This window comes from Hyla sarda, chromosome 5 (assembly GCF_029499605.1).
Source record: "Hyla sarda isolate aHylSar1 chromosome 5, aHylSar1.hap1, whole genome shotgun sequence".
Lineage (NCBI taxonomy): Eukaryota > Metazoa > Chordata > Amphibia > Anura > Hylidae > Hyla > Hyla sarda.
In genome coordinates, this window is record NC_079193.1 from 238,649,391 (window position 1) to 238,674,919 (window position 25,529).

The window sequence follows — 25,529 nt, forward strand, 5'->3', positions numbered from 1 at the left end:
ACCAAAACAAATAAGCTCATTAAGTTATGTGTAATCATGTACACTGACAAGTACTGAACACACTGATATTTATTGAAAACTTTTTACAAAATAATTTTTGGTAATGACAGCTTCAAGATGCCTCCTGTATGAAGTATCTAGTTGCATGCATTGCTCTCATGTGCTTTTGGCCTATTCTTTCACACAGTCTGTAAATCTTGAAGGTTCTGTTGGCCTCCTCTATGACTCTTGATCTTTAGTTCTTTCCATAGATGTTCAATGTGATTTAAGTTAAATTATTGGCTGGGTCATTCTCAGCAGCTTTATTTTCTTTCTTTGAGACCATTTGAGTGTCCTTGGCTGTGTGTTTGGGATCATTGTCTTGCTGAAAGGTCCACCCTCATTTCATCTTAATCACCCTGGTAGAACGTAGCAGAATTCTGTCAAGAATGTCTTGGTAAATTTGCCCATTCACCCTTCCTTCCATTATGAGAAGTCTGCCAGTACCATTTGCTGAAAAGCAAACTTCACTGTTGGTATGGTGTTTTTAGGGTGATGTGCAGTGCCATTTTTCCTCCAAACATGGTGAGTATTATGGCATCCAAACAGTTCCATTTTGCTCTCCTCTGAGCACACTTTCTTCCAGTATTTCACTGGCTTTTTCAAATGTTGTGCAGTAAACTTTAAACAAGCTTCAACATGCTTTTAATTCAGCAATGGAGTCTTGCGTGGTGAGCGTGCATAAAGGCCATGCCGGTGGAGTGCATTGCTTACTGTTTTCTTTGAGACAACAGTACCTGCTTATTCCAGGTCTTTTTGATGTTCTCCGCAAGTGGTCCTTGGCTTTTGGATAATTTGTCTGATTATTCTTTTGACTCCCCTGTCAGAAATCTTGCGAGGAGCACCTGACTGAGGCAAATTTATGGTAAAAAAAACATTGTCTATCCATGGTCCCAACAGTGCTCACTGGAAGGTTTAGAAGCATCTGTAACCAACAAAATTGTTATGTTTTGAAACAATTAGGTTGTAAAGGTCTTGAGACAGCTCTTTACTTTTACTGATCTTAAATGATCAGTTGAGACTAAACCAGCTTATATTAATTTGCACTGACAAGGAGCTGAATACATTTTCGCTGTGTCATTTCAAATTTAAACATAACTTTATTTCTGTGCTTATTTGTTTTGTTTTTTGTGTGTGTATAGATTACTTGGCGTGTTAAAAACATCTGGTGAACATTCCATGTCATTAGCACCTTTAAAAATATATTTAGTTGGAAAAATGGTGACATCTTCAATACTTATTTCACCAGCTGTAAATAAAACAGGATCCACCATACACAATACGTAATGGTCAATGTTTACCACCTCCCAGTTAATGCCCAATGACCACGCACAGGTCATAGAGCATGCCTAGGAAAAACTTCCATAGACAAAAACTGTCTGCATTGCCCCAAGCAACTAATTACAGCTCAGAATTTATTTCTCAGTTTGCACTGATAAAATTAAAGCTGACATGTGATTGGCTGCTATGGGCAAATCAGACTGTTTTTGTCCTACAATATTGAAGGTACACTAGATTCCTTCTATATTTTGCTGTGAACAATAACAGACTGCTATTTTTTAAAACTGCATAAAAAGGTCAACACTAAAAAGTGCTGCCAAAAAGAAGACCTCTGATGGTGTTCTGTATTATCTGGCACAGAGACATTAGCAGCAGATTCAGTTCTGCAAGTTATGAGGTAGGCCTTCCATGGGTATGACTTGTTTTTCCTAACACCTTGTACTCTTCGTAATGTTTCTTAGACCATTCCTGAACATTTTTTGCAGTGTTAATACAGTTGCCATGAAGGGGTGAACTGCAACAACAATATTTAGGTATGCCAGCGACCCAGCATGACATTGCCCAGAGCATCAAATTGCCGCTGCCAGCTTGCCTTCCCAGAGTTCATCCTGGTGCCATATTTTTATCCAGTCAACATGGTGTAAAAAGAAAATGTGATTCATCATATCGGTCCGTCGTCTTTTATTATGCCAAGGTCCAGTTCTCCTGCACATGTGGCAGTAAATAGGGGTCAACGTGGGTTATCTGAACAGTCTGTGGTTACAAGTCGGTGGATGGGATGCAATAAGTGTTCTGATGTTTCTATCATAACCAGCATTAACTTTTTCAGCACTACAACATAAAAAAGCTTATATGTACCTCCCTTGCTCCCCGCCAGGTTACTGTATCAGGTGGTCCTACTGCAGCTGCTGACACTTTGCTTCATGGAGCTGCAGAGCATTTTGTGTAGCCGGCATAGCTGACAGTGCCGCTCTGCCAACCACTGGCCACAGTGGTGTTCTGCCCAGTGATTGGCAGAGCAGCATTGTGCGCTACATCAGCTGTAGACGATTTGCTCTGCAGCTCCATCAAGCAAAGTGTCAGCAAAGAGCAGAGTAGACAGAACCAGAAGGGAGATACGTAAAAGTTTTCTTTTTTAATTATTTCACAAAGCCTAAGCACATAGTTTAAAAAAACGTTTTCACCATAACCCTTTACCTTTATGGATGAGAGGTGAGAATCTGAATACAGACAGTGGTCAAATAAAAATATGCAGTACCTACAACTGAACGTATGTGTAACTGTGCAGCCCCATGCAAGCATAGTTCAATCAAAGATGACCTCTCCAGCAGGGTAATGTGATTATGAAATGTTTTATAGATAAAGTCAAGCCAATTTTATTGACATATCACTTTCAATTACTATTTCCCATTGCCATTGAAGTAATTTAGCTGTAGTTAATACATCGCTTCAATTCTTAAAATAAATTTTAGGAAGGTTCTACTCGACTTAACTAGTATAATGTTATCATCATTTAGATAATATATCTTAGAAAGCTTTATCCATATAAAACAGATGCTACGTAAGTGTAAGTAATAAAAGCTAAACTTACCAGTGGGGCCCAGTAGGTGTACAAGTAGCCTATCTTAAGAGCAGGCACAAACTGGGAACAGGCAACTACCAGAAAATATAGATTCAAGAAAAATTTGAATTGTTGATACAAAACCTTAAGGAAAAACACAAAAAAATATATATTATCAAAATATCTAATAACCTATGGAAGAAATGACAAATACTAGAAATTTTCTTCTTTAACCCCTTAAGGACCAGGCCATTTTATACCTTAAGGACCGGAGCGTTTTTTGCAATTCTGACCACTGTCACTTTAAACATTAATAACTCTGGAATGCTTTTAGTTATCATTCTGATTCCGAGATTGTTTTTTCGTGACATATTCTACTTTAACTTAGTGGTAAAATTTTATGGTAACTTGCATCCTTTCTTGGTGAAAAATCCCAAAATTTGATGAAAAAAATGAAAATTTTGCATTTTTCTAACTTTGAAGCTCTCTGCTTGTAAGGAAAATAGATATTCAAAATATATTTTTTTGGGGTTCACATATACAATATGTCTACTTTATGTTTGCATCATAAAATTTATGAGTTTTTACTTTTGGAAGACACCAGAGGGCTTCAAAGTTCAGTAGCAATTTTGAAATTTTTCACAAAATTTTCAAACTCACTATTTTTCAGGGACCAGTTCAGTTTTGAAGTGGATTTGAAGGGTCTTCATATTAGAAATACCCCATAAAAGACCCCATTATAAAAACTACACCCCCTAAAGTATTCAAAAAAACATTCAGTAAGTGTATTAACCCTTTAGGTGTTTCACAGGAATAGCAGCAAAGTGAAGGAGAAAATTCAAAATCTTCATTTTTTACACTCGCATGTTCTTGTAGACCCAATTTTTGAATTTTTGCAAGGGATAAAAAGGAAAAAATTTTTTACTTGTATTTGAAACCCAATTTCTCTCGAGTAAGCACATACCTCATATGTCTATGTTAATTGTTCGGCGGGCGCAGTAGAGGGCTCAGAAGGGAAGGAGCGACAAATGGTTTTTGGGGGGCATGCCGCATTTAGGAAGCCCCTTTGGTGCCAGAACAGCAAAAAAAAAAACACATGGCATACCATTTTGGAAACTAGACCCCTCGGGGAACGTAACAAGGGGTAATGTGAACCTTAATACCCTACAGGTGTTTCACGACTTTTGCATATGTAAAAAAATATATTATTTTTTTACCTAAAATGCTTGGTTTCCCAAAATTTTTACAATTTTAAAAAGGGTAATAGCAGAAAATACCCCCAAAATTTGAAGCCCAATTTCTCCCGATTCAGAAAACACCCCATATGGGTGTGAAAAGTGCTCTGCTGGCGCACTACAGGTCTCAGAATAGAAGGAGTCACATTTGGCTTTTTGAAAGTGAATTTTGCTCTGGGGGCATGCCGCATTTAGGAAGCCCCTATGGTGCCAGGACAGCAAAAAAAAAACACATGGCATACCATTTTGGAAACTAGACCCCTCGGGGAACGTAACAAGGGGTAATGTGAACCTTAATACCCTACAGGTGTTTCACGACTTTTGCATATGTAAAAAAATATATATTTTTTTTACCTAAAATGCTTGGTTTCCCAAAATTTTTACAATTTTAAAAAGGGTAATAGCAGAAAATACCCCCCAAAATTTTAAGCCCAATTTCTCCCGATTCAGAAAACACCCCATATGGGTGTGAAAAGTGCTCTGCTGGCGCACTACAGGTCTCAGAAGAGAAGGAGTCACATTTGGCTTTTTGAAAGCGAATTTTGCTCTGGGGGCATGCCGCATTTAGGAAGCCCCTATGGTGCCAGGACAGCAAAAAAAAAACACATGACATACTATTTTGGAAACTAGACCCCTCGGGGAACGTAACAAGGGGTAATTTGAACCTTAATACCCTACAGGTGTTTCACGACTTTTGCATATGTAAAAAAATATATATTTTTTTTTACCTAAAATGCTTGTTTTCCCAAAAATTTTACATTTTTTAAAAGGGTAATAGCAGAAAATACCCCCCAAAATTTGAAGCCCAATTTCTCCCGAGTACGGCGATACCCCATATGTGGCCCTAAACTGTTGCCTTGAAATACGACAGGGCTCCAAAGTGAGAGCGCCATGCGCATTTGAGGCCTAAATTAGGGACTTGCATAGGGGTGGACATAGGGGTATTCTACGCCAGTGATTCCCAAACAGGGTGCCTCCAGCTGTTGTAAAACTCCCAGCATGCCTGGACAGTCAACGGCTATCTGGCAATATTGGGAGTAGTTGTTTTGCAACAGCTGGAGGCTCCGTTTTGGAAACAGTGGCGTACCAGACGTTTTTCATTTTTATTGGGGAGGGGGGTTGTATAGGGGTATGTGTATATGTAGTGTTTTTTACTTTTTATTTTATTTTGTGTTAGTGTAGTGTAGTGTAGTGTTTTTAGGGTACAGTCGCACGGGCGGGGGGTTCACAGTAGTTTCTCGCTGGCAGTTTGAGCTACGGCAGAAAATTTGACGCAGCTCAAACTTGCAGCCGGATACTTACTGTAATCCTCCGCCCATGTGAGTGTTCCCTGTACGTTCACATTGGGGGGGGGGGAACATCCAGCTGTTGCAAAACTACAACTCCCAGCATGTACGGTCTATCAGTGCATGCTGGGAGTTGTAGTTTTGCAACCGCTGGAGGCTCCGTTCTGGAAACAGTGGCGTACCAAACGTTTTTCATTTTTATTGGGGAGGGGAGGGGGGCTGTGTAGGGGTATGTGTATATGTAGTGTTTTTTACTTTTTATTTTATTGTGTGTTAGTGTAGTGTTTTCAGGGTACAGTCGCACGGGCGGGGGGTTCACAGTAGTTTCTCGCTGGCAGTTTGAGCTGCGGCAGAAATTTTGCCGTACCTCAAACTTGCAGCCGGATACTAACTGTAATCCTCCGCCCGTGTGAGTGTACCCTGTACGTTCACATTGGGGGGGGGGGGAACATCCAGCTGTTGCAAAACTACAACTCCCAGCATGTACGGTCTATCAGTGCATGCTGGGAGTTGTAGTTTTGCAACAGCTGGAGGCACACTGGTTGTGAAACACCGAGTTTGGTAACAAACTCAGTGTTTTGCAACCAGTGTGCCTTCAGCTGTTGCAAAAGCTACAACCCCCAGCATGTACGGACAGCGGAAGGGCATGCTGGGTGTTGTAGTTATGCAACAGCTGGAGGCATACTACTTTGGCTGGGGATGCTGGGGATTGTAGTTATGCAACAGCTGGAGACACACTGGTTTACTACTTAACTCAGTGTGCCTTCAGCTGTTGCAAAACTACAACTCTCAGCAGTCACCGACAGCCAACGGGCATGCTGGGAGTTGTAGTTATGCAACCACCAGATGCACCACTACAACTCCCAGCATGCACTTTAGCTGATTGTGCAAGCTGGGAGTTGTAGTTACACAACAGCTGAAGGTACACTTTTCCATAGAAAGAATGTGCCTCCAGCTGTTGCAAAACTACAAGTCCCAGCATGCCCATAAGGGCATGCTGGGAGTTGTGGTGGTCTGCCTCCTGCTGTTGCATAACTACAGCTCCCAGCATGCCCTTTTTGCATGCTGGGAGCTGTTGCTAAGCAACAGCAGGAGGCTGTCACTCACCTCCAACGATCCTCGCCGCACAGGTCAGTCCCTCGTCGTCTCCGCCGCCGCCGCTGCTCCTGGGGCCCCGATCCCAACAGGGACGCCGGGGATCGGGGTCCCCAGCACCGGGGGTCGTCTTCCCGCACCCGCTCACGTCCTCCGGAAGAGGGGCGGAGCGGGTTGCGGGAGTGACACCCGCAGCAGGCGCCCTGATTGGTCGGCCGGTAATCCGGCCGACGAATCAGGGCGATCGTGAGGTGGCACCAGTGCCACCTCACCCCTGCTGGCTCTGGCTGATCGGGGCCGTCTCTGACGGCCCCGATCAGCCAATAATTCCGGGTCACCGGGTCACTGGAGACCCGATTGACCCGGAATCCGCCGCAGATCGCTGGACTGAATTGTCCAGCGATCTGCGGCCATCGCCGACATGGGGGGTCATAATGACCCCCCTGGGCGATATGCCCCGATGCCTGCTGAACGATTTCAGCAGGCATCGGGGACCGGCTCTGCTCCAGATGGTTGCGGGGGGCCGGTAAAACACATGACGTTCTCATACGTCATGTGTCCTTAAGGACTCGGAAATGGAGACGTATGAGAACGTCATGTGTCCTTAAGGGGTTAAGGGGAAAATGTCACATTAAAAATGCATTCCAAGCTGCAGGCATCATTTTACAGAGCAGGAGGAGCAGACTAGACAAACACTTTTGCTGGGAAAATCTCAGCTCCGTCTGCTTTATAAAATGCTGCCTTTCAAAGTGAAAGGTTAACTTTAAGGGGAATCTGTCATTAGTATCCTGTTGTACAGGCTTGTAGTGTAGGTGACACTGATGACTATAATTGTTGATGCACCCCTCAGCACCCCTGTGCTGAGCCTCCTCTGCTGCTGAATGGAGCTCTGGATGTCTGGATGCATGGGGAGCTTTGGAACGCCCCCGTGCACCAAGCAAGTAATTTCCATGTACCGCAGAACCGGGATTACGGCGCATTGGAGGCACGGAATGGAAAAGGGTAAGTATCATTGTCATCAGTGTGGCCTGCAGTACAAGCCTGTACAACAGGTTAGTGTGGGTAATACTGATGACAGATTCCCCTTAAAGGGGTACAGAAAACATCTTATCCGGAACACGGAAGCTTGGAGCTTCTGTGTTTGTGAAGTCACACCCATCCGTGGTGGCTGTAGTCGCCAGTCATATGGCACGGAGCGGAGTTCGCTCCGTACACCGGATGACTAGGGTGCTGCAGCGGAGATCACGCAGGTCCCCAGCGGAAGGACCCTCCGCGATAGGACATTTTATCCCCTATCCTTCGGATTCTCTGCTTAGCCTAAAGAGTACCCCTGTAAGCTAAGCAGAGCAACAGTTGTACAGATCAAAGTTTATGGAGTCTTACTTTACCTCTATATTCTGCCAATTTCATACAAAGGTTTCTTTCTGATGTGGTGTTTTATCAAATGCTTTAATATGGAGGATTTCCTTTGTAGGGGAGAATATCTACAAAGTGCAGTGCCATATGAGGGTAACACATCACAGTGCACAAATGGCACAAGATAGACTCTGTGTGTGGCACCTTAAATGTTACCGTATATACTCGAGTATAAGCCACGTTTTTCAGCACAATTTTTCGTGCTGAAAACGCCCCCCTCAGCTTATGCTCGAGTGAACTCTCCGCCTGTCAATCCCTTCTCAGTGGTCTTCGATGGCTGTCCAGGCATGCTGGGAATTGTAGTTTTGCAACATCTGGAGGTCTGCAGGTTGAAGACCACTGGATTGACAGGCGGTGATGATGAAGGGGGGGAGGGATGATGGCGGGGGTGGTGATGATGGCGGGGGTGGTGATGATGGCGGGGGTGGTGATGATGGCGGGGGTGGTGATGATGGCGGGGGTGGTGATGATGGCGGGGGTGGTGATGATGGCGGGGGTGGTGATGATGACGGGGGTGGTGATGATGACGGGGGTGGTGATGATGACGGGGGTGGTGATGACGACGGGGGTGGTGATGACGACGGGGGTGGTGATGACGACGGGGGTGGTGATGAAGACGGGGGTGGTGATGAAGACGGGGGTGGTGATGATGACGGGGGTGGTGATGATGACGGGGGTGGTGATGATGACGGGGGTGGTGATGATGACGGGGGTGGTGATGATGACGGGGGTGGTGATGATGACGGGGGTGGTGATGATGACGGGGGTGGTGATGATGACGGGGGTGGTGATGATGACGGGGGTGGTGATGAGGACGGGGTGGTGATGAGGACGGGGTGGTGATGAGGACGGGGTGGTGATGAGGACGGGGTGGTGATGAGGACGGGGTGGTGATGAGGACGGGGTGGTGATGAGGACGGGGTGGTGATGAGGACGGGGTGGTGATGAGGACGGGGTGGTGATGATGACGGGGTGGTGATGATGACGGGGTGGTGATGATGACGGGGTGGTGATGATGACGGGGTTTGGATGATGACGGGGTTTGGATGATGACGGGGTTTGGATGATGACGGGGGGGATGATGTATTTCCCACCCTAGGCTTACAGTCGAGTCAATAACTTTACCTGGGTTTTTGGGGTGAAATTAGGGGCCTCGGCTTATACTCGAGTATATACAATCTTATCTCAGATTACCAACAATTTGAAGACTCTATACATATAATACGTGAGTGTTTAAGATGTTGAAGTTAAAGAGAAACAATGTATCTTCTCCCGAGTCATACAATAATTAACATGTTTGAAAATTCCAACTACAAATGTGATTTAATTAAAAATACAAGAGTGTGCGCGACTTTAATCACAACAATAAATGGTTTACTGTATTCTTAATGAACTTCCTGACCTTTAGGAAAATGTGTACTGTTTAAGCAATTTGTATGCATTTAATAATTTAAACTAAGGGAGAAAACAGTGGCGTGGTTCAATAAAGATGCGAATATTTATCTGTCTAAAAGACAGTTGACATTTTATTACCTTGACAATAGATCAGCCTTTTAATTACACAGTCATTAGTTTTGCGAGTTTTAATAAAGGTGCATATAAGATGCAAAGCGTTTCCTACTTATGTATCTCTAACAAGTCGATAAACTGAGCAAACTTACAAGCATTAGAAAGATATAACCTGATGACACAGCAGGTAACATTAGTTTAACTTTACATAAATATAAAATATGGATAAAAATATAATAAGCTTACACAAAAGGAGGACTGTACAGAACATCTCTCACAAAGCCAAAAATAACCACCCTCCCCACCGGACGGTCCCTGCAGCATAGATGGTCCGGACCAGCTCACCCTTCCTTCTCACCGAGGGGAGGCGAGTAGAAAACTAAAGGGGGGGTCTGGATGATGACGAAGGCCACAGTGGTCTTCAACCTGCGGACCTCCAGATGTTTCAAAACTACAACTCCCAGCATGCCCGGACAGCCGATGGCTGTCCGGGCATGCTGGGAGTTGTAGTTTTGCAACATCTGGAGGTCTGCAGGTTGAAGACCACTGATAAGGGATTGACAGGCTGTGATGATGAAGGGGGGGGGAGTGATGACAGGGTGATGATGACGGGATTGAAAATGACAGGATGATGATGATGACGGGGGTAATAATGACAGGGTGATTATGATGGGGGTGAAAATGACAGGGTGAGGATGACGACGGGGGTGATGATGACAGTATAAGCCGACCCGAATATAAGCCGAGGCCCCTAATTTCACCCCAAAAACCCAGGAAAAGTTAATGACTCGACTATAAGCCTAGGGTGGGAAATACATCATCCCCCCCATGTCATCATCCCCCCGTCAGTGTACGGGGCGCCGCTTGTCCTCAGTGTACGGGGCGCCGCTTGTCCTCATTGTACAGGGCGCCGCTTGTCCTCAGTGTACGGGGCACCGCTTGTCCTCAGTGTACGGGGCACCGCTTGTCCTCACTGCCCAGATGCCTGCTTGTCCCCAGTGTTCAGAGCGCTGCTTTTCCTCGGTGTTCAGTGCCCTGCATGTGAGCACAGCGCTCCCGCCTGTCTGATTGACAGGTGGGGAGCTGCGCTGAGCTGGTCACGTGCTCAGCCAGCACTGCGATTTCGGACTCACTGCCAGGCCGGCGTGAGTCCGAAATCAATGAAAAGCTTGCGGCTAGGGAGACCCCTAGTGGCCACATTTTCAAAACTAAAAAACACATAAAAGGAAGCATTTTTTTAATTAAATCTAATTACAAAGTTGTTCTATATACAATCAGCTCTAACATATCAAAAAAAAATTTGATGATAGGTACTCTTTAACCCCTTAAGGACGCAGGACGTAAATGTACGTCCTGGTGAGGTGGTACTTAACGCACCAGGACGTACATTTACGTCCTGTGCATAACCGCGGGCATCGGAGCGATGCCCGTGTCATGCGCGGCTGATCCCGGCTGCTGATCGCAGCCAGGGACCCGCCTGCAATGGCCGACGCCCGCGATCTCGCGGGCGTCCGCCATTAACCCCTCAGGTGCCGGAATCAATACAGATCCCGGCATCTGCGGCAGTGCGCGATTTAAATGAACGATCGGATCGCCCGCAGCGCTGCTGCGGGGATCCGATCATTCAGAACGCCGGACGGAGGTCCCCTCTCTTTCCTCCGTCCGGCTCCCGGCGATCGAGCAGACCAGAGCAGAAGATGACCGATAATACTGATCTGTTCTATGTCCTATACATAGAACAGATCAGTATTAGCAATCATGGTATTGCTATGAATAGTCCCCTATGGGGACTATTCAAGTGTAAAAAAAAATGTAAAAAATGTAAAAGTAAAAAAAAGTGAAAAATCCCCTCCCCCAATAAAAAAGTAAAACGTCCGTTTTTTCCTATTTTACCCCCAAAAAGCGTAAAAAACATTTTTTATAGACACATTTGGTATCGCCGCGTGCGTAAATGTCCGAACTATTAAAATAAAATGTTAATGATCCCGTACGGTGAACGGCGTGAACGAATAAAAAAAAAAAAAAAAGTCCAAAATTCCTACTTTTTTAATACAGTTTATTAAAAATTTTTTATAAAAAAATGTATTACAAGTTTTTTATATGCAAATGTGGTATCAAAAAAAAGTACAGATCATGGCGCAAAAAATGAGCCCCCATACCGCCGCTTATACGGAAAAATAAAAAAGTTAGAGGTCATCAAAATAAAGGGATTATAAACGTACTAATTTGGTTAAAAAGTTTGTGATTTTTTTTAAGCGCAACAATAATATAAAAGTATATAATAATGGGTATCATTTTAATCGTATTGACCCTCAGAATAAAGAACACATGTCATTTTTACAATAAATTGTACGGCGTGAAAACGAAACCTTCCAAAATTAGCAAAATTGCGTTTTTCGTTTTAATTTCCCCACAAAAATAGTGTTTTTTGGTTGCGCCATACATTTTATGATATAATGAGTGATGTCATTACAAAGGACAACTGGTCGCGCAAAAAACAAGCCCTCAAACTAGTCTGTGGATGAAAATATAAAAGAGTTATGATTTTTAGAAGGCGAGGAGGAAAAAATGAAAACGTAAAAATGTAATTGAGTCCTTAAGGCCAAAATGGGCTGAGTCCTTAAGGGGTTAAGTAAGTGATTCACAAATGTTAGGAATCACATTGCCTATCAAATGGAGAGAAGTTGTTTAAAACAACAGTGCCAATTTAAGCTTCCATAGACTGGTTATAAGCATCTATGTATCTAAACAAAAACAAAAATAAAAAAGACATGGTAGGGGTTCCCTTTAAAGACTGCTGATCCAGTTTCTTATTGCAAGGCTTAGTCTAAATTCATGTGGCATTTGCTGTGGATTCACTGCAGATTACACCACTCCTACATTGAAAGGTGTGAAATCTGCAACTAAAATCCCCAACGTGCCCATATTTCCACATAAAGTTTGCAACATGTGGACGAGATTAGTAAATGTAAGATTTGTAGTATTTGCCATCAATTTTATAAGGCTGCATAAACCTTTTAAGTCACTGTAGAAAATCACTGTCATTAGTCCTATTTTTGCTAAATGTTATCGATATTTAGAGTGCTATGAAGACATTCTTACCCCAGGTACAAATGTAAAGATGTTGTACTTTTGGTTTTTTATAGCATTCCTTGGATATTTTTCTTCACATTTCTCTGGACATCCCAGCCACACAGTTCGAGCTTTCAGTTCTTTCCTTCTTCTGCAAACATTTATTAGCCAGTCACAACAGCTACGATGAGAAATAAAATGAACATATTAGTGTATTGTTATCAGCAAGTTGTACACAACTACTCTGAAGACAAAGAATAGTATGGTTTTGAACAATAGGTAAAGGAGAACCATGCAGTGCATCCACCATCATTCGTAAGTACACATACACATACCATGATTTTACTCTGACCTGGAGACTCTGGATCTCTCTCTGAAACCCACAGGCTCGCCACATTGAGCTGACAGGCCTCTGTTACAGAACACCACTAATATAAACACCAATAAGGCTTGGTTAAAACATAACTTTTACTTATTTCAATAAAATAACAAGATCATATAGGGGTGCACACAAAAATAGGGGGCACGAAAAGAAAAGGGGTAACAGGTGAGGCCCTACTCTTATAGAGGGACATTTATCAATGTTTGCTTATGTATTCTTTTTTTTTGTCATTTTTTCCTTACTTTTTTTTTGCTTATGTGTGACTTATTTATCAACTGGTTTCAGCCTGTTGATAATTTTCTTTCACGTAAGCAATTTTTCCTTTTTTACTTTGGTAGTAGCTTTTTCTGCTCCATGTTTGAGCTGGAGTAAATTTAGTCAATTTTTAACCTTGTTGCAACTTTTTTTTGCGCAGTTGCGACTGTCGCAGTTGATAAATACCTGACTAAAGCAAATCCATTTTGAAAAATTTACTACGTAAGCAAGTTTGAGTTTTCTTGCTTTTCTTGTTCTTCATCCAAATTTTCGCACGAAAACACACGTAGTCGCAGTTGCGACAATTTTGCGACAATTATAGTAAAGAAAACCTGACTAAACCCGTTGATAAATGCCCACCATAGTCCCTAACATATAATTCTCCTAGTTAAAGTGTGGAAATACAGAAACAAGGTATGGGGGTAATACAATAATATCAATTGTGGTAGGTCTCTTCAACCTGAGGGCGAAACGCGTAGGTTAAAGAGACCTACCACAATTGATATTATTGTATTACCCCCATACCTTCTTTCTCTATTTCCACACTTTAACTAGGAGAATTATATGTTAGGGACTATAAGAGTAGGGCCTCACCTTTTACCCCTTTTCTTTTCGTGTCCCCTATTTTTGTGTGCACCCCTATATGATCTTGTTATTTTATTGAAATAAGTAAAAGTTATGTTTTAACCAAGCCTTTATATTAGTGGTGTTCTATATTCAATCCTCATCACCAAGGGCCCTTTATCAATGCAAGGCTTTGGTACCTTTAATATACAGTGAGCCCTCAACATACGATGGTAATTCGTTCCAAACGACCCATCGTTTGTCGAATCCATCGTATGTTGAGGGATTCGTGCAATGTAAAAAGTGCATTTAATACTCACCTGTCCCCGCCGCTCCGGACCGAGTCCTCATCGCTCCCGATGCTGTCCCAGGGCCTCCGATGCTGTCCCGCTGCTCCGGCGTCTTCTTCGGGATCCACCGGCTTCTTCCGCATCTTCTCTGGTGTCCGGGCCTCGCTTTCCGGTGACGTTATTACATTGGTGCACCGGGACGGCGTGCGCACGATGTAATAACGACGCCGGAAAGCGAGGCCCGGACCCCGGGGAAGATGCAGAAAACGCCGGAGGATCGCGAAGTGGACCCGGAGCAGCGGGGATAGGTAAGTGAACCTGTCCGGGATGCTTAAACTGCTATCCGACAGCAGCTTAAGCATTTTGCGCTGTCGGATAGCAATTAATGCGATGGCCCCGACATATAAATGCATCGTATGTCGATGCTGACATCGACATGCGATGGCCTCTGAGAGGCCATTGTATGTCGATTTGATCATATGTCGGGGCCATCGCATGTCGGGGGGTTACTGTATGCCTTAAGTTGGTGACTCAGGTCTCTGTTAGAGCAGCATGCTATTTATATAAAAATAGCAAGAATTTTTGTTTTAATGGTACATGCAAAGTACTAGATTTCACCTTTGTCTTAGTATTGTATTGGTACCAAAAATAACATAATACTAGACAGTTCATTTTAATGCACCTCCTTGCTCTGATATATAAAGTGAATTCAGTCTTGAGCCACACTATAAAGACTGATCTTAAAGGCAAAGTGTGCCACAGCTGCTACATTCTATATATATTACCAGTTCATATTTCCCCCAAATACTGTGCCTACCAAGAAAACATATCAAATAACTAGCTTAAACGATTTCATAAAATCCTCCCACAAGCTCCAGTAATACTTGCAGGACATCATAACCGTAAACAATTCCCTATCATTAGAATGTGATTTGCTTCTTCTGGATACCTGTGGTTCCCTCTACTAAATGTAGACGTACACTATATGAAATACAATATACATGAGGTCATGTTTTTGTATCTCTTCAATATGGTAAGCACAGTACAGCTGTATATGCATTACATAAAACCATCAGATTTCATCGCAATGGACTATAAAGTCCCTTCTTCAGAACCCTTTGAAATGCAATGCTATAATGTAAAGTGCGTAGCCCAAACAATATTGAATTGTAACAAGAATTTGCTTAATTTGCAGATGATGTCTAAAAAAAAAAAAAAAAGGGCAGCTGGTCTTGTCAGTAATTCGTATGAAAAAGAAAAATCTATATGCGGCAGAAGATGAACAGAGTTCAATAGGTTCCAATTATCTGAGGATACTCCCTTGTTTAGGAACATGGCCCATATTTGCAGAAATGCACTGATGAGCTGTTAATTATTGACATGTAGAAGTCAATAAGGAATTCTACCATGGTGCAGTTTTTTCTTCTCATATGTAGTTATTGGTTTCTGCTCAGCCTGTATCTCAACTGAATCCTAAATCTTCCCTCTCTCTTCCTCTATATCTTCGAAATGTAGACCCCGAAGGAAAAAGATTGAGCATATGACCAGTATTTGTTACCTTTATTACATGCCGCTTTATTGTAGCGAATACTTAAGAGTTTTGTTGTTTTTTTTTCTGCTGGACAATTCGGTTCTAGAAGCAGCCACATCTGAGATGTATTGTTACAGGAGATGCTCTTTATTTCTCCTTTCTTTCAAGCAATCCCATGAATAATTAACCAATCACAATTAGCTGATCCATCTTTGGCCTAGGTATACTGATTATCTGAGCTCGGGAACAGTGTGCCCCTTCATCTAACTTATCAAGGAAGCTGCATAATGAAGATAACAATTTTTCCACAGGTAACAATCATTGTGTGAATAATAAAAATGAGACATCTACGGCAAGAGATTTACTTCATGTTTTACTCCCACAAAAGTAAAAGATCAAAACCCACTGTTTTCTATCTAAAAAGAGATGCTCCTCCTATGCAAAATCTTTGTTCCATCTGAATGATGTTGTTCCTAAGAGAAGATGCACATCACATTTGTGCCCTATGTGGCACAGATAAGTTGGGGGTGAAAAAATGAAAATGGGGTATTTGTGCACAGAGAGGATCAGTATTTGTAAATCAGAACCAGCAGCGAGTCCATAAAATGGAAGACGTAAAAGTCTTTCCACTATGTGTTTTCCACCCCTATTTTTAGCTATATTATATAGTAACAGTTAATTACATATGGTTTATTTTCTACTATGTTTTAAGGGCTTATCCACAAGGCAGAGCCAGTATGGGTTGTGTATTTTACCATACAGGATTTCTGTGCACTAAACATACAAGATCTGAGTGTACCAAAGAGCCTTTAGAATAGGATCACACATATGCAGCGCTACCCTGCCGCAGCCCTCTGTGAGCAGTAAGGTTTCAAGTAGAGATGAGCGAAGTTAGTGATTCAATTCGTCACAAACTTCTCGGCTCGGCAGTTGCTGACTTTACCCTGCATAAATGAGATCAGCTTTCAGGTGCTCCAGTGGGAGGGAAAAGGTGGATACAGTCCTAGGAGAGAGTCTACTAGGACTTTATCCACATTTTCCAGCCCACCGGAGCACCTGAAAGCTGAACTCATTTATGCAGGATAAAGTCATCAACTGCAGAGCCGAGAAGTTCGTGATGAATCGAATTACTGTAACTTCGTTCATCTCTAGTTTCAAGGCCGGTCCCAGCGAATCGATGTAACTGTGACACACGGCCTGCCTCCAAACCTTACTGCACACACAGGGCTGCAGCCAGGAAGAAGAATCCACAGCTTATTTCCCACAGAGTGACCCTAACCTAATGAGTTATTGTATCCTTCCCATCACTTAGGAGGAATGATCACCTACCTTCTCTGACAGATTACCTGAACAGTCAGGGGGAGAGGAGTTGTTCTATAAGTGACAACATGTCCTCTTTTATTCAGTAGGTTTCCCTTCACTTTAATGTGCAACATTTCTGACAACTATTACCACATGGTGATTCCACAACTGGGAATTTAACCAGACTTTACCAGGAAGTGTTAATGGGGTATTCCCACAGGATCTGCCATAAATGTCTAATAGACATGGCTACCATTCTCTACGAATCAAACATATTTTGGGCCCCTACATCCTGTTTGTGGTAGCCAAAGGTAATTGGGAAGCTGAATGAGCTGTTTTACAGATTTCATTAACAGCTTAGCACAGTGTTTCCCAACCTTTTTCGGCACGGGAAGAAAAAAAAATTTCCGTGCGGAACCCCTACCGGAGTTGACGAGCAAAGAAGAAGAAAAATGACGCAATGCCCAATATCTATGGGGTATGTAGATTACTTTATACAGCAACTCACAAGTGACGTCTTCTAAAATCAGCGTCGTTCCCTTCTCTTCTCCATCTGGTCTGGGCCATCATGACGATTTCTTTCAGCCACAATTCTTCACCGTTAAACCTCCAGAACAAACCTATTAGGCTCCGCACTTTTCAAGCTCAGCCTCCAGATTCTCCTTTAACAACTGAGGAGGAATATAGGGGTATATAGATGTAAAGGGGTAACAGAGGGGTGCAGAAAGGTGTACATGGGTGACAGGTGTGTAGAGGAGTGTACATGTGTGACAGAGGGGTGTAGATGGGTGACAGAAGGGTGTTGGGGTGTAGAGTAGTGTAAATTGGTGACAGAGTGGTGAAGTGTGACAGATGGTTGTAGAAGAGTGTACGTGGGTGACAGGGGGGCATAGGGGGTGACAGGGGGTATACATGGGTGGCAGATGGGTGTACATGGGTGACAAAAGGGTGTACATTGGTGGCAGAGGGGTGTAGAGGAGTGTACATGAGTGACAGAGGGGTGTACATGGGTGGCAGAGGGGTGTAGAGGAGTGTATATGAATGGCAGAGGGTGTAGTGGAGTGTAAATGGGTGACAGAGCGGTGTACATGGGTGACAGAGCGGTGTACATGGGTGACAGAGGTGTGTAGAGGAGTGTAAATGGGTGACAGATGGATGTACATGGGTGACAGATGGGTGTTGGGTGTGTAGAGGGGTGTACATGGGTGACAGAGGGATTTAGAAGTGTGTACATGGGTGACAGATGGGTGTAAAAGAGTGTACATTGGTGACGGGGCGTAGGGGGTAAAACAAGGGTGGACAGGAGTGACAAGGTGGTAACAGAGGGGTGACAAAGTGACAGAAGGGTAAATAGTGGGGGTTGGACATTGGTGATAGGGGGTAGATCGGGGAGTGGCCAGAGGGGTGGTGAACATGGGTGACAGGCAGACAAAATGGACATGGATGACAGGAAAGTGGAAAAGGGTGAAAGGGGGTAACAGAGTGACAAAGGGGGGATGGACGGAGTGACAGGAGGGGAGAGGGTGAATTAGCTTAATTAAGTTGAGCTGAGCCGTCCTTCTGCGGGGGGCCGAGAAGAATCCGTGGGACCGGGAAGATATTCCAGGGGGCCGGCGGGAATATAATCTGGGGGGCCGGGGGGAAGAAAGTCAGTCCGGGGGGGGGGGGGGGGCGGGAAGATAGTCCGGGGGGCCAGCGGAAAGATAGTCCTGGAGGTCGGCGGGAAGATAATCAAGGGGCCGGTGCACCATTTCTCCCCTTCCCGGCCTGCGCGCCTGTGACTCACTCACGGCACCACAGGGGGACGCTGTGTGCGCACGTACACGCAATGCGCATGCAGGTTTCCTTCACCCCTGCGCCGCCATGATTCACAGGCGCGCAGGCCGGGGCGGGAGATTTAAAAAATAATAAAAAATTACCTGCTGGAGCCCGCGGAACCCCTGGCAGTTCTCAATGGAACCCCCTCAATCCAGTCTTTCTAAAAGAATCCCCAGAAATCTATGCCTCTAAATGCCATAGATTTGCCTGTGACAAGCGAGTTCCAGTTGGAAAAACAGTAAGCTCAAGTTCAACTGTGATAAACATACAAAAATGAAAATTTAAAAAGTGCAATATAAAATGCAAAGATACAAGAAGATGTAATCCCTGGCATTGTACTTGTCTATATAACTATTACATCACAAGACAGATCAGTCAAAGTCATAAATTCCATATTTTACGACTGACACAATAAAAGTTCCTACCCATTCCGGGTGTACTCTCTATTCCTCTGTTCTCGATGGGTGGCATAGCTCCTATTTTACAAGATGTGGATGAAGAATCCACACAGATTACTTTGTAAGGTCATTCGATTTATTTACAGATTGTTATCCTATGTGTTTTACAGCGTTGGGGCCATGGCTGCTGAAACTATGTAAGAATTTTTACACATATTACAGTATTAAAGGGGTATACTGTTGATAAGCAAATATTACTGGATAGAAGATAACTGATAGGGTGGGTTCACACTACAATTTTCTGTATGGGAATCGGATACCATGGTTTTAGGTCATTCAGAAAACAGGATACAGTGCAAAAATGATTTGACCGAAGTCACCATTTGACTCTGGTCGGCTCAGTGAAATTAATTAGACACGGGCCGTGTCAGGCTGGGATACAGGAGTGCCCAGTTTTCACTCCCCCCACCCCCAGCCGGATGCGGTTCCTGTAAGCTGAAAACGTAATGTGAATGCAGCCATAGATTGGTGGAGGGGGCATTTTTAACATATTACAATACACCATCATGGTGGGGGTCACACATGTCATATTTTGCTGAGTATTTTCTGCAGCTCATGTGGCTACCCATTGGCTTTTATGGGTAGGAAAATATGCAGCAGCAAATCCACAACAAAATAAGGCACGAGTGACCCTACTCTTAAACAGAAAACTGTGAGACCTCAAAAGCAAGCAATAAATATGAGGGCAAGGTGCTTTTCTAAAATCAGGAGTTAAAAATGGAACACACAACTGTTTCTTAAAGGGGGAATCTGGACCTAAGACATCTTATCCCCTATCCAAAAGGGGCGTCATGCAGCTGACACAGGTGGATGCTGCATGAGAGATTGCGAGGGTCCCCAGCGGCGGGACCCCCGCGGTCAGACATCTTATCCATTATCCTGGCCTTCACTATGTTGCAAAATTTCAACTGCCAGCATGCCCGGATGGCCATTGGCTGCACTTATGACAGTTGGCTGCAGCCAACGGCTGTCTGGGCATGCTGGGAGTTGAAGTTTTACAATGTCTGGAGGACCACCAGTTTGAGACCCCTGATCTATAACATTGTGGCTGCTGACTCCTCCTAATAAATATCCCATATCACATCAGAGACAACCTATTTAACCCCTTAAGGATGCATAGCATCTGTGACACAAGCGCAGGAGCTGCACTCGCTTCATTCCCGGCAGGTCCCGGCGTCTGTCAGCAGCCGCGGACCCGTCGGTAATGGCGGACATTAGCGATCCCGCTGATGTCTGTGATTAACCCCTCAGGTGCCGTGATCAATACAGATCACGGCATCTGCAGAAGTTCGGCATTTATAATGGCTGTTCTGATCGCCCGCGGGGATCAGATCAGCCAAGATGGCAGACGGATGCCCCCTCATCTGCCTCTATCCATCTCCCGGGGTCTTTTCTGCACTGATCTGCTTTCCAACAGACCAGAGCAAAAGATCACCGATAATACTGATCAGTGCTATGTCCTATGCATATCACTGAACAGTATTCAGGGATGTGGAATTTCTATCGCCTGATGCCCGGGACATGCAGTTCCGGGCACCGGGCAGGTGAATTTTTCCGGCCCTTAGCCCGGCTTCAGGCAAGCAGGCCGGACCTGACAAGCGTGCCAGCGCTCAGCAGTCTGTATGGAGCGGGCTCCCGACTCCTGCCCGCTCCGCACTCTGCAGCCCCCGGCTGTTTTCAGTAGCCGGGGGCACCGCTAATTCCCAGCATGCAGCGATCAGCAATGTAAACATAATATTAATAAACATATTTAGTATCGCTGAGTGCGTAATTGTACGAAATATAAAAATAAAACATGTATTCCATACGGTAAATTATGTAAATGTAAAAAAAATAAATAGACCAAACCACAGGGCTGCAATTTTTATAATATCCCAGAAAAAAAAGTTAAAAAGCGATTAAAAAGTCAGATCAATACCAAAATAGTACAGATACAAAAAACAGATTATGTCATAAAAAAAGCTACAGGGGTGAAAAAATGGCAATTAAAAAAATTCGAAAAAGTTCAGAATTTTTTTTTAATTAGTAAAACATGACGGAAACTATACAAATATGGTATTTCTGTAATCAGGCCGGTCTAAAGTATCAAAACCACCAATTATATATATATATAATTTCTTCGGTTCAGAGAATATGTTATTGAAAATTTTTTAAGTATCATTATAGTAGGTAGTTATGGCTTTTATAGGGAATGGAGGAAAAAATGAAAGTGTAAAAGAGAAAATTGGCCAGGACAAGTGGATTGTCATGAGGGACAAGCAGATTTTGCTCCTTTTTAGTCCCTTGGACAAGTAGTTTTTTTTTAATTAAATTTCCACACCCCTGGTATTAGAAATCTAATGATTGCTATAAATAGTCCGCTATGGGGACTATTAAAGGGTAAAAAAAAAAATGTAAAAAAAGAAAAAAATTTGGAAAAATCACCTCCCCCAATAAAAATCAGCTGTTTTTCCAATTTTACCCCCAAAAAAGCGTAAAAAGAATCATTAATACACATATTTGGTATCAACGCGTGTGTAAAAGTCTGAACTATCAAAATGTATTGTTAATTATCCCGTATGGTGAACGGCGTAAACGTAAAAAAAAATGTAAAAGTCCAAAATCCTTAAGGGGTTAAAAGCCACTGTGGGATCATGATGCAGCCAGCTGCTCACTTCCCCTGTACACCAGAATGCTGTTACTCCACTCTGACCCAAAGAGATAAGTCTGTGCAGAGGACTCTAAAATGTCCATACGCATTAATAGGTTATATGGGGTTGTCAATAGGTTCAGAAACCCCCTTTCATTCATTCAGTTTTGACATCTGACAGGAATAAATAAGACAAGTGCAAAAACTCCATAAAATGCTATGAAATAGACAAGCTCTTAGGCTGGTCTAACAGCTACAAATTTACTCCATTTAGGTTTATGCACAGAAGATGTGTGTTATACAATTCAATAATATGACACCCATAAAAATATATGTGCCCTTATATGTGCCCTTATTAGGGGAGAATAAAGTGACATACAGAGGCTCCAAAATGTAGACATGTAGGAACTGCTGCCCTAGGACCAAATGCCTATGTATGACAAAACAAGACACAAGACACCGCAACTACTAAGTCATAAGGGATGTGTATGACCGCAGTGGCTCACCACGGAATGGAGTAGCAATATAACACTCTATTGTCTAGGGAGCTGCGATTAATAGCTTTAAACTATACTGTGGGATAATAATAGGAATTATATAATATTATAGGGATATAATAGGGAATAAGTGTTATTAATCAGGATACCCCTAAAGGGGTACTCAGATGGAAAACTTTTTTTTTTTTTTTTTTATTCTGGTGCCAGAAAGGTAAACAGATTTGTAAATGACTTCTATTAAAAAAGCTTTACCCTTCCAGTACCTTTTAGAAGCTGTATGCTACAGAGGAAATTCTTTTCTTTTTGAATTTCTTTTTTGTCTTGTCCACAGTGGTCTCTGCTGACACCTGCTGGCCGTATCAGGAACTGTCCAGAGCAGAAGAAAATCCCCATAGCAAAACTATGCTGCTCTTGGCAGGTCCTGACATGGACAGAGGTGTCAGCAGAGAGAACTATGGACAAGACAAACAAGAAATTCAAAAAGAAAATAATTTCCTCTGTAGCATACAGCTTCTAAAAGGTACTGGAAGGGTAAAGATTTTTTTTTTATAGAAGTAATTTACAAATCTGTTTACAAATCTGTTTACAGTAAAGATTTTTTTTAGGTCATTTACAAATATGTTTAACTTTCTAGCACCAGTTGATTTAAAAAAAAAAATTAAAATGTTTTCCACCGGAGTACCTCTTTAAGGCTCAAATAAACCATTTGCTACAGTTTTCCCTCTTATGTCAACTAGTATACCTGTCAGATCCCACAAATCAAATGAAAAAAATATATATATATATGTATGTTATTCAGTACATAATCCATGTACATCCATTCGTATACCTATCCGATCCATTCTTATGCCTCTATCACCTATATTTATTATAAAAATACCTATTTTCATTAGCTCACAGTGTTAGAAATCCTCTCAGGGGAAAGGGGGGGGTGTCCTTCCCTTGTGGTGGTGGGTGGTAATTGGGGTGTCTGCTCGTGCCGCCTTGTCCATGACTCATGGACAAGCAGATGCTGCTGCAGGACTGGTTAGTGTCCCAGTAGGTATGGGGCCCCTAGTGATAGAATTCTCAGGAGCCGTTTTCTTTATTAAACATTCCAAAGAAAATGTAAACAACCATATTACAAAAAGTCTTTAAATTTCATCAGTAAAAACATATAAAAACTTTACAGATCTGACAGTGCCCATTCAAATAAATCTGCCAAATTAGGAAAGACTTGCCAATAAAATGCATCAAAATCTTAACACAAATTGAGCAATAAAAACTTATTTTATATTCAACAGGGAGAAGTTTACATCCAAGGATTTGACTGGGATATTATACACAGGAAGTGTTATTTGCCACAAGAAAAAAAGAAATGTTTTATCAAACTTGGTTAGCCAACCTTTTTTTTTCTTTAAAAAGAAAGATAAACACATACGGATTGTGCTTGTTTTTTATAGTACAGATCACACACTTATTAAGTTTTAAGCAGCAGCGACTTTCTTTTGCTTCCCTTCAGAGCCATACTGTAATTATTGTACTCTACAGGTAGCGGTAGTAATCAAGCCAAAGGCAACTGTGTAGCCATGTCATTCTTAAAAGATCAGCATTTTCCCATGCTTCTGCATAACAAATGTGTTGCAGATTAATTGAAAGTGTACAGGGCAACTCTGTGCTGAGATTAATCCGAGCATTTGATATCCCTTTCACTTCATATGGAAATGCCATTCAATGGAACCATTTTCATTGGGACAATGTGTTTTTGATAACAAGTGGAATGTAAATCTCATGAGAAAGAAATCAATCCAACCAAAGTAGTCCTCTGTATTGATTTGTGTGCATTATAATTTCACAGACTTGAATGGAATTTCAATGTAGCAAAAAAAAAAAAAAAAAAAAAAAAAAAAACAATTTCAGAGCAAGAGAAATAGCGAAGTTATCAGGGTAAAAGGGAAGTTTGGAATTTCTTGTAAAAAAAAAATGAATGCTGCCAAACACAGTAAAAAAAGAAATTAGCATTCAGAACCTAAAACTACACTAAAAAACATAAAGATATAACAGATTATAGAACAAATCTTCAATGAAATTAAATCTGGTTTAATACAGATAAGGTGCCGCATATGATCTGAGCACTGACAGGCTGACCCTACCACCCCTTCATCCTCTGCAGCAATGCTGGAAGCACTCTTATGTCTATTTCCAAAAGACAACCTCTACATATGGCGCTGAGCATGTGCACTTAACTTTGGGAAACCATGGTGAGGCCTGTTCTGAATGGAATCTATCCTGTGAAACTGCTGTATGGTCTTTCCCACTGTGCTGCAGCTCAGTTTCAGGGTTTTAGCCTAGGCAAGTGGTCTTCAACCTGCGGACCTCCAGATGTTGCAAAATTACAACTCTCAGCATGCCCGGACAGCCAACGGCTGTCCGGGCATGCTGGGAGTTGTAGTTTTGCAACATCTGGAGGTACGCAGGTTGAAGACCACTGGCCTAGGCCATCTTTTTATAGCGCAACAATTCTTTTAGATCCTCAAGAGAGTTCTTTGCCATGAGGTGGCATGTTGAACTTGCAGGGACCAGTATTACAGAGTTTGAGAGTGATAACACCAAAGTTAAAGACATCTGCTCCCTATTCGCACCTGAGGCCATGTAACACTAATGAGTCCCATGACAGCCCTCGTCACCAGCCCCCTAAGCAGACAGAGCATAGCGATGATGAAGCATGTGAACACACCCTAAAACCTGTAGCAGCTGTGGGCAGGGCACTAAACTCACATGTATGGGAGTCAAGTAGGCAGGGTGGGGTTGCTATGAACAGCTGATTCATTCATCCTAGAATGAATTCTAGGAATTGTAGTTTCGAAAAGGATGCTGAACTAGGAAGCGGTGATGTCAGCTTAAAAAATAAAATAAAAAGGTGGTTTTAGACCTGGGGCAGACAGGTAAAAAGGTAAGCAATGCTATATGCTTCTCCACCAGTTCTATTTCTTTTTACCTGAGATCAGAGTTGCCCTTTGTGTTTGCTTTTTTTCTGCTTCCTTACAGCAGTTTAGCCAAGTACTAACCACTGAATATCATGAACGCCCTTACAAGATCTGCCATTTTGAAGATGTTCTTATCTAGTTAGCTACACTTGCACTTTTATGTATCTCCCCGATGTGCCCATGCACAGCAGAGCCAATATTAGTACAATATTGGCTCTGTGTCAAATAAACCAGTTTTGCACGACAACTCTGCACCTTTGGGAGATTGGCGTAATTTCTATCAAGCCTAAATTGTAAAGTTTTAATTAAAGTTAGGTGGCAATTACATAATTTTTTTCTTTCT

At 42.7% G+C, this 25,529-nt stretch overlaps 1 protein-coding gene across 3 annotated transcripts in view; it reads right to left on the minus strand.

The window, feature by feature from the left end:
• The window catches only part of ATP9B (ATPase phospholipid transporting 9B (putative)), a 323,289-nt gene that overhangs the window by 276,328 nt on the left and 21,432 nt on the right, over positions 1 to 25,529 (minus strand). For all 3 annotated transcript variants that reach the window (XM_056521396.1, XM_056521395.1, XM_056521397.1), the window contains exons 3-4: positions 12,525 to 12,675; positions 2,912 to 3,025 (exon numbers count right to left, since the gene is read on the minus strand). In XM_056521396.1, the coding sequence (XP_056377371.1) occupies positions 2,912 to 3,025; positions 12,525 to 12,675 (265 nt within the window). The remainder of the gene's footprint in view (positions 1 to 2,911; positions 3,026 to 12,524; positions 12,676 to 25,529) is intronic.